The sequence below is a fragment of the Gossypium raimondii genome, chromosome 6, assembly GCF_025698545.1.
Source record: "Gossypium raimondii isolate GPD5lz chromosome 6, ASM2569854v1, whole genome shotgun sequence".
NCBI lineage: Eukaryota > Viridiplantae > Streptophyta > Magnoliopsida > Malvales > Malvaceae > Gossypium > Gossypium raimondii.
This window is the reverse complement of record NC_068570.1, coordinates 7311274-7320950: the sequence shown is the minus strand read 5'-3', so window position 1 is coordinate 7320950 and position 9677 is coordinate 7311274. Positions and strand designations below refer to the sequence as shown.

Sequence of the window (9677 nt, the reverse complement as noted above, 5' to 3'; positions counted from 1 at the left end):
ACCGAATGTATAGGATAAGCCTATTAGCTTGAATATGGTTGTCCTTCACTCCTATTCGTTCCTTTGTTTTCTCATCTCTTTCGATTAATGAATATTTTACTTTACCTTTAAGAAAAGAGAAAAGCTTATGCGAGAAAATTAAATAGTCAAGTAGATAAGACAGGCTTATGATTTTGGAGAATTAAACCCTTGATAGCTGCTACTCTTCTGGCCTAAAAAAGATATTAGAAAAAAAAAAGCATTAGCATAATGTAAATTTCAGCATCTTATAAAGGGTCAAAGTGTCACCTTAGACAGTTCTACCATAGATTAGGGAGGTCTTTACTTCAACTGAAGAGAGATTTATGATAAAAATATTGAAAAACCACATTTAAATCTAATGGAGAAAACCTGACAAACAGAAGTTGGAAAACTGTGCTGTCTAGTGAAGCCCCATTAACCAAATAGTTTATTTCCAAATCCATAGTACTCTTTAGCTTATAGCTTCTTTGAAGTCATCATCCATCCCCTTTTGAAGCAAGCTCTATACAGTGCTTTAACTATCTCACATATTTTAACAGTTTGCTGGTTTCACCTCCCCTTGCCCTTCCATTGAGGAGGGTGGATAGGTGGCCTCAAAAGATGGCTGGAATTGGACCCCATCAAAGAACTTGGAGCCCTTTGTAGGTATCTATCAGTTTGTCTTGGTTGTGGTGGTTCTGCAGAGGCAGTCATTGGAGACTGATTTGCATAAATGGATCTTTGGAGAGGAGGCAATTGACAAGCTGAAGAAGGGAATTTGGGACTTGGCTGACCTGGAAATGAACATACTAACTTTGAGTTTGATAAAGTAGGATGGATAGAAGTTCTTGCTACCATTGCTGATTCAAGAAATGTGTGCTTTACATTCGGTGGACACCATTCAGGCATGTCATCATCATCATCATCATCATCGAAAATATTCTTTTGTGGTGCAACGATACTAGTGATAACAGGTGTGAAGACTGAGCTGCTTTTGACAGTATGTTTTGCTTGTAGAACTGGATCAAGTTTACAAGCTTTATTTCCTGGAGGCAAGTTGAGACTACTATTGAATGCAAACTGAGGAGAAAGGATATCTTCTGCTCGCCTTTTACACCGAGCGGGTAGTGACTGTATAGTTGGTGAAATCAATGGCACTGACACAACAACTTTCTTTAATCCTTCAACCACAACATTCTTGTCAAACACTGCTGTATCGAAAACCTTGCTTCTTGGAGTTTTAGATATGCCACACTCAGCCCCAAAATCAAATTCTGGAAGATCATCATCATCAATAGCAGGAAGCTCTTTTATAATAACTGATGGCAGAGATATTACAGGATTTTGATGTCCCAAAACAGATTTAGTTTCCTCCGGTCCTGAGGTATCTACATGAGGCATTTCATTTAGAGAAGACTGCCCCTTGGGCCTTAAGGAAGGGACAGAATCAGAATAGGATGATGTTTGAAGTCCTAGTGAAATACCTGATAAGTGGCTCAATGCTGAAGTCTTAAGCGGGAGATCAGCACTGGCAGGAGAAGTATGCAGTTTCAGTTGGCTGTCACTACTCCCCGCATTGTCACCTTCATTTCTATTAATTACAGCACTCTCAATGCTTGTGCATGTTATTCGGGGTGATTCTTTAGCAGATTGAGTGCAAGGTAAGTCCTTTGCGGAAACCTTTTCATCAGATTGGGAACTCAGGGGCTGCTCTGTTGAAGAAGAATGCTTTTTTTCAAGCTTCTTTGTGACAGAACTTGAAAGTCCATGATTTCTTCTCCAAACAACACAACCAATTAATGAATTTTTCTTGTCTTCAACAGCAGCCATGCCCTTGAAGAATCCATGTTTTGCAAGTATGGTGATAATGGCATCACTGCGAGGACATATGTAAAGATCGATACCAGGTGAGAGTTGAGCAAACCCCACTCTTTCCCCTTTCTTGTACCCTTTGGCAATCTGTTAAGATTACAAGAAAGTATGAATTAATATTTACATCAGAAATCCTCAAGATGCATCGCAGCCACTATATGACCATCTTCATGTTCCTTTTCAACCAACCTACCTCATTCAAACCTACCAGTCCTGATCTAGAAGACCCTTCTTTCCAGCAGAGTGACACTACCTGAATATGAAGTGCATTGATCCATCAGAAATTTGAAATGAAAAATCTATTTCTAATTAGCAAGGTGCAAATTCTAAGCTAAAAGACTAATAAGTAGCATGTAAACCATTACAGTTTTCATTTTTATGCAAGAAGAATTGATAATGGCCAGTGAATTTGTTTCCAAATCACAATGGTCACATTATTCATTAGAAAGTTATATACTTGAGTGTTGAGACCTGAGATTATAAACATGCAAAGAAGAATCTGTAGGGGCTACCTCCAGTCATTAATATCTCTTTCTCCTAAGGAACTCAAGTATTTACTTGTTAACCAAATTCAAACCTAGGTTATGTAAGGCAAGGTAAATCACACACTACATAATACGAATTGATGACAGTAACTCATGAAACCATATCTTACCATCAATCCTCTATTGCGTGAGCGAGCAAGCTCTTGAATATATTTCTCAAAAGCCTCTAATCTAACTTTTCCTTTGACTTCTACAAGTTCAGACCACTTGATATCAGGCATCTTCTCACCACTACACAACAAAATCATCATAGATAAGGTTACCTGGGGAAGATTTACTACTCAAATCTTTATGTCATGAACCTAGTCAGATATTTATCATACCAAAACAGTGAATGATGTATTAAGTGAAACAATAATCTTACTATGCCAAGAGACTGTAAACCAGGTGCCCGACTAGGACACCACATTAAATTTGGAAGCGAATATTACACCTGAAATAGTCAAAAAAGGAAAAGAAAAAAGGATTGCATATTTGAATTTACTAACTATAGGCATCACGGTAAAACTGTCAATGCAACAAAAATAAACTGTAAACTTTGAAAGACTTGAGATTATAGATATGCAAAAGCTACATGTTGTATGAAAGAATTGCGGAATATAAGGTTACTAATATGAAGAAACTAAAAAATTCCCAGCATTACAGAAAACCAGAAGGTATAGGAATAAGTACAGTCAATCAGAATGGCTAGGGACAAGGCTCCCACAAGGACTATCAGCTAACTCTCTCTTTACAGAAGGTAGTTGCAGGAGATGGGGAGACGTTGATCAGTCGCACATTCCAAGGTTTAGACCACAATTCCTGGGTCACTTAATTTAATGTATGTCAGTTAATTTGCTCATTCAAGTTTTCAATATGCACTGAATAGAGTTGATGATCGTCTATTGCCGGCTTTAAACAAAGGTCTATGTTGGTTATTGGACCAAAATCCATTTCAGTTTCATGTCCATATCTAGGTGAGCAGTAATGATGTGAGATTGCCAATGAAAATTCTACTGGAATTGTTAAATGATCTCATTCCCCTGTCCAAATTTAGCATTGCAAGCATCAACACATCTCTTATTAATTTGATTAATTGTTGTTCTGTTTTTACTTTAGGTAGTCAATCAGAAATTCTTGAAACAAAGTTCTCTTTGACTACTGTACTATAAGCCATTTTATACAAAGAGAAATCAGCAGGTGATACACCAATTATTTGGTCCCAAGTTGCCATTTTTCTTGAGCTGACTTGTTCTATCAGTGACATATTTGATTTCTTACACCCTAATAAAATATGATAAAGTTTTTAGTTGATGGCTTTGCAAATATAAAATTCAAATTATCTTTTCCAAATAATTCTTGAACCAGAACTTTTAACTATTTAAGAGCAATTACATGCAAAACAAAACCCATATAATTTCATCTTCATTGAATGAAAAATCATGAACAAAAGGACTGAATATCTCTGATACTAAAACAGAATTGTTCTCGGAAGAGAAAAATGACAAGTATAAAAAAGAAATAGCTGAATAACCTTTTGAAGAAGGCAACGACCGACACAGTTACAGAAGAATTAAGCTTAAGGGAGCCATCCCAGAATTTCTCAGCAACTGTAGGCCGAGACAACTTCAAATTCCCAGAACCAGATCCTTCCTTTTCCCCCATTTCTACTGCTACGAAGATAACATCTACTGTCTAAAACAAAATTCAAGTAGACTGACTGGTTGGTTTCAAACCGGGAACTTATGACTACAATTGCACTTGATTTTCCATACTTCTCGAAGCCCGTTGAGCCGATTTATCCCCTAATCCATAATTTGGAGTGATTCCCAGATTTCCAATATTCACACACTGTTTCTGTTCAGTGACAACAAATTCATACAAGAGAAAGAAACGGATTTTATCCGAACAAATGACCGAAAAAATGAAAGAGGATGGTTCAATTTTTCAATAAAAAAGGAACTGAGGAACATGTGAAGTTGAACAGTGCGCTTAGTGTGGTTTGAATTGGATTTGATCAATGATTTTTTATCCCTACAGATTAGGGTTTGAAAAAGGAATGTTAAGGTTACCGCCATGCTCACCAAATGTCTAAAGCGCAGTAACGTAACGCAAACACGTATGATACATTATTACATTGGGCAAACTGCACAAATAATCACCCAATTATTAACTTGTTTCTGTTTTGGTCACTCAGATCCAAAAAAATTTATTTCAGTTACCCCTGAGTTAAATCATTAACAAATGATTTTTTTTGGAATAAATAATAAATTTAATTCTTTAAATTTACAGATTCTATCAATTTGATCCTACTTTTAAAATTTTAACAAATTTAACCCTTAACTTCACATTTTTGTCAATGTAATATTGATTATAAAAATTCAAAATTCAAAATTCAAAATTTAAAATTATAACCTTAAAAATTTTAAAAGATATATAAATCTTCATTTTTTAAAATACAATATTTTATAAAATTACATGAAAAATTATAAAAAATTATACAAATACATACAAATTATAAAAAAAATTATAAATAAATGAATAACCATTTCCAGGGTAAACTATAGAATTAGTCACCCAACTATTAGCGTGTTTCTATTTTGGCCACCTAATTATAAAATTTCACAATTTAGTCACTAACGTTTCAGGTCGTTTCTATTTTGGTCACTCTTAGTCTTCAATACTTACACATTCTATCAATTTGATCCTCAAACACATATAATTAAATATAAATAATATTATATATGCTTATATTTAATTGTAATTATAAGGCACTAATATGAATTTGGCCCTCGAACTTGACACCTTCTCCTAAGTTGGTACTTATGATTTTTTTGGTCCCAAGTTGCTATCCGAATTTTCTTTCCATCAAGGGTTTTGGTAGTTTTTTATAACGGTTTTAAATATAGGATACTTGACACTCTTAAGTTGTGACACATGGCACTGATGATGTCATATTTTATTTTTAAAATATTTAAAAATTTAAAAGAAATTATATAAAAATAATATAATTTTTAAAATATAAAATTATAAAATTATGTCTCTACAAAATTAAAAATATTACAAAATAAAAAAATCTAAAATTCAAGTTAGAAAATTGAAAGCACAAAAATTCACATCTTACTCTAAATAAATTGCAAACAAATTAGATGAAGATAAATTTTACGCTAAGAGATGAGTGCATATTGTTACATGATTTTCAAATTGACAAGAATGCAAAAGATGATGATTTGAAAAAGGTTTATAGGAAGTTTTTTTTTTATTTGTTAATTATTGGTTAGACTATATAGGAAAATTTGAGTTCCTTTGTTGAGAATACCATTAGCACAATCATGAATGAAGTTTATAAAAATCACAAATTTACTGAGTTTTAGGTTTATCAAAGTCATTAATTTACATATAAGTTTATCAAGATTTAATCATATGTGCTTAAATATAATTATAATTATATTTAATTATATGTGTTTGAGGATCGAATTGATTTGGCATTGACATAGCAGCTCATGTGACATTTTACGTATACTTCATTGCTAACATGAATAAATTTTTCACAAGTTTTTATAAACTTTTTAAAAATTTGTTGATTTTTAAAATATTTTTTATTAATTTTTTAATTATTATAAATTATATGTGGACTGCCACGTTAGTGACCATATAAATGTCACAACTTAAGAGTGAACGTTAGAAAAGTAAGCTCCTTAAGTTGTGACACGTTAGTGACCATATAAGTTTAGTCAATTTTTTGTCAAAAAGCAAGCAATTTGACAAATTTTAAAGGTTGAGGGTCAAAATAACAAAAAAAAAGGAGCAAAATGACAAAATGAGTGAACGTTAGGGCTAAATTTATCTTTATGCATTATTTTAATTTACTTATTAATTTTAATTTTATTATGCACACTCTATTACTTTCATCAATTGATAATTGTTTTTATTTTTAAACATATATTTATTTTCTAAATTTATGATTTTCATACGCATATACATGTGATAGAGTTTTTAGTATATATAATTATAAAGATTTCTATATAAAAGAATAAGCTAGTGGATTCCGTACATTCTCTTTTAAATATTTATCAATAGTCACCTAAATTTAAATAATAATAACTTAATATTGTAACAACCTATTTTTTAGTGGTACTAGAAATGGTGGTTTTGAAATCTCGTATTCAATGATCGAGTCAAGAATATCATTTTATTATATTTACAACTTTATTATAGAGTTATATTAAGTCCTGGTTCAGTGATTTTAGTAATTGAATAGTTAATTAATGTACAATGACTAAATTATAAAAGATGTAAAAGTTAATCACTAATAATTTTAATAGCTAAAGTGCTTAGTTAGTAAATGATTAAGGTGTAAAATGGCAATAATACCATATATTCTATATTAGTGGGACGTGGATGTATATTTTGCTACACTTTTTTATGTTATTTTAATGTTAAATAATAATAATAGTAAAACATAAGCTTGGTCATCTTCTTCTCATTCAATTGCCTCCACCGAATACTAAAAAAAAACAAAACAAAGAAGAAACCATTGTTTTTACTTAAAGCTTTCGGCCCTCTTGTATGTAAGTCCTCTTAAGTCCATTTTTGATAAATTTTATATATTTGAGATCATTGTAGCTTAATTTAACTAACTCAGGGACTGGTTCGTAAAATTGTTAAAGGTTTTAAAACTACCATTAATGATTTCTAGATATTCTTGATAGTAAATGGTAAATTTGTAAAGTGATTTTTGTTAATTTTGTATTTGGGGGCTAAAACAAAAAGTTTATGAAACTATCATGAATTTTTGTTAAATATGAGGAGCAGAAGGCTATAGAAGGACGATCATAAAACAGGCTTAAATGTGAAAGTTATAATAGTTTTGGTTTTAGGGATTAAATTAAACAAAATGTAAAAGTTTAAGGAAATTTCATAAAATGAAAATAATATGTCATATGCATGTAATTTAGTGATATAAGATATTTGAAATTGATAAATTAAGCTTAATTGTTATATAGATTAAGCATTGAACCATACGGAGGAAATTTGGGGAAAAGAGAAAATTATAGAATAGCCCCTAGATCAAATACGCTAGCTAGTTGTATTAGGTAAGTTTATAGAGTACAAAAATGTATTTATTTGTGTTGATTATGATTGAGTTGTGATTATACATATAAATATTTGTGTACATTGTTGGATGGAAACTTCAAAATGTTATAATTTAATACTAAGGTGAGAAAGAATCAAATTGAAAGTCTTGAATACTTGTGAAGCAAGATTCATATGGACACTGAATGAACATGACTTGATTATGACATGTGTACTGAAAACATGGAAGTGCCCATGTATTATAAATGTTACAAATCATGTATAAATTCCCGTTTGAACATAGTAAACGATTAGGACACGATTGGCATGCCAAAACGGTTAGAATGTGCGTTTGTACAAGTTTGCAATTTTAGTGTCTATATTTTTGCACTTCGGTGCCCTTGTTTACATTTTGGTGTCCTTGATTGCACTCCGGTGCCGTTGTTTACACTTCGGTGTCCATGTTTGCACTTCGGTGCCCCTTTTAACACTACGGTGCTCCGTGGTGTGGTGTAGTTATCCGAGTATTCAAGATGCTTTTTCTATTGGTCATCGGGCTATCCAAATATATGAATAAATGGAGTAATGATGTTTTGATATTTGATGATGCTTTGTGATCGAAATAGTTTGAATGACATGAATGATATTGAATTACTCAGTGAAATTGTAAACGACAAACTCACATGTTTTCTTGTGAATTAATATGTTAGGTTTTAGTATCTTGTTAATTAATTTATTGCATACATGTGAGTTAAAGTAAGTTATAAGTAAATTTTAATCACATGAACTTACTAAGATATTAAAAGTCTACTCTATTTCATTTCTTGTTTATTGTAGTTGACATTTTGCGGAACAAGGTTGTCGAATCAACTTCAAGACTCATACTATCAAGCTTCAGTCCAGATAGATCTTGATATTGTTTTTATTTCGATTATGTGACATGTATATATAGGTTGTTTTGGAATCATGTGATTGATCTTAAAGGTTGATGTTGTAATGTGATTATAATATCTTATATATAATGTTGCTATTAAAGTTCATATGGTATGTTTGATGGAATAAATGGAATATATGAATGTTTAGTTGATGTATTATTGGTTTTGAAATCATGAATGAGTTTGGTCATAAGTGATGATTGAATGAACATTGGCATGTTTAATGGGGTTTAATGGGATAGGGATGTACAATTGTATTGTAAGTTTATAAGTATGATTGAATTATATAAATAGAGCATCTTGGCATCAATTTAGTTAGATGTTTTAGTAATGTAGTTAACTTGTTTGTGATTGTGCCAATGTGACATATTGGTCATGTATTAATAGGATGTTATGTGACATGTTTTGACTTGATTTTGAAGTGTTTTCAGTAAGGTTTCATGTTGTCAATAGGTATTTAGAAGTTACTTAAATGTTTGGCTCGATGCAATTACCTAAAATGGTATACTGTGGTGCACACGGTTAGTCACATGGCTGTGTATCACACACGAGAGTGTGACACGATCATGTTTTGTAGGAAATAGGTTGCATTTAGGTCACATGGTTCTCGATTGTCACACAAGCTAGTCATACACCCGTGTGAGTACTATAAATTTGGTAAGTCAGGTTGTCACACGGTCACAGTTATTTACATGGCCTAGACACACGATCGTATGACTTTTGTTAGATTTTTACACATTGACCCACACGGCTTTAGTGAGTTACACGGCCTGGATACGCGGCCGTGTGACATAATAATACACGATCTCAATAAGTTACACGGTCTAAATACACGGCCATGTGAATTAGCATTACACGGCCTCAGCCTAACCCTGTTTTGTATTTTTTCCTCTATTTTGTGTAAAGCTTTATATTAGTCCCTATTTGTTTCTGTAAGATATGTTTTATCTTAAAGAATGATGATTTAAGATTATTTTAATAAATACTTGAATTAAATTGAATGTTCTGATCTTATTATTTCTATATCATCCTGTAACCTGATTTTGGTGACAGAAACCGGTAAGGGGTGTTACAAATATACTAAAAGAAATTGAAAAAGAATTTAAAGGCTGAGTCCCGCCAGCCAATGACAAGTCGACTATTATTCAAACAAGTCATTTTAGTTTTCTTTTACATCTTTTGAGAAAAAAAACTCATGTCTATAAACTTCAAAATCTGTTATTTTCTTATATCTTGTATTCTGAAGCACGAACTTCAAATATCTGTTGAC

At 32.0% G+C, this 9677-nt stretch overlaps 1 protein-coding gene across 5 annotated transcripts; it reads right to left on the bottom strand.

The window, feature by feature from the left end:
- Positions 1 to 247: 247 nt before the first annotated feature.
- LOC105773379 (uncharacterized) lies at positions 248 to 4429 on the bottom strand. 5 transcript variants are annotated; one of them, XM_052632497.1, is made up of 6 exons: positions 3931 to 4077; positions 3090 to 3218; positions 2782 to 2850; positions 2528 to 2648; positions 2066 to 2125; positions 248 to 1959 (listed from the first exon to the last, which is right to left on the bottom strand). In XM_052632497.1, the coding sequence occupies exons 4-6, from the start codon at positions 2636 to 2638 to the stop codon at positions 571 to 573; spliced, it is 1560 nt and encodes a 519-aa protein (XP_052488457.1). In that variant the 5' UTR covers positions 2639 to 2648; positions 2782 to 2850; positions 3090 to 3218; positions 3931 to 4077; the 3' UTR covers positions 248 to 570. The 5 variants fall into 5 exon arrangements, with proteins under 5 accessions (XP_052488457.1, XP_052488458.1, XP_012450653.1 ...); XM_052632498.1 differs by having other exon boundaries at positions 3090 to 3226; positions 3931 to 4073; XM_012595199.2 differs by lacking the exons at positions 2782 to 2850; positions 3090 to 3218 and having other exon boundaries at positions 248 to 1388; positions 1485 to 1959; positions 3931 to 4428.
- Between the last annotated feature and the right edge of the window lie 5248 nt (positions 4430 to 9677).

Bases quoted from the DNA above. Each gene is read 5' to 3' on its own strand.
- LOC105773379 (XM_012595195.2), bottom strand. From the start codon at position 4,061: ATGGGGGAAAAGGAAGGATCTGGTTCTGGGAATTTGAAGTTGTCTCGG. The intron at 2,649-3,930 runs GTTATTCAGCTA...TTTGTTGTGTAG, and splicing joins GTCGTTGCCTTCTTCAAAAG to TGGTGAGAAGATGCCTGATA. The intron at 2,126-2,527 runs GTAAGATATGGT...CTTCATATTCAG, and splicing joins CACGCAATAGAGGATTGATG to GTAGTGTCACTCTGCTGGAA.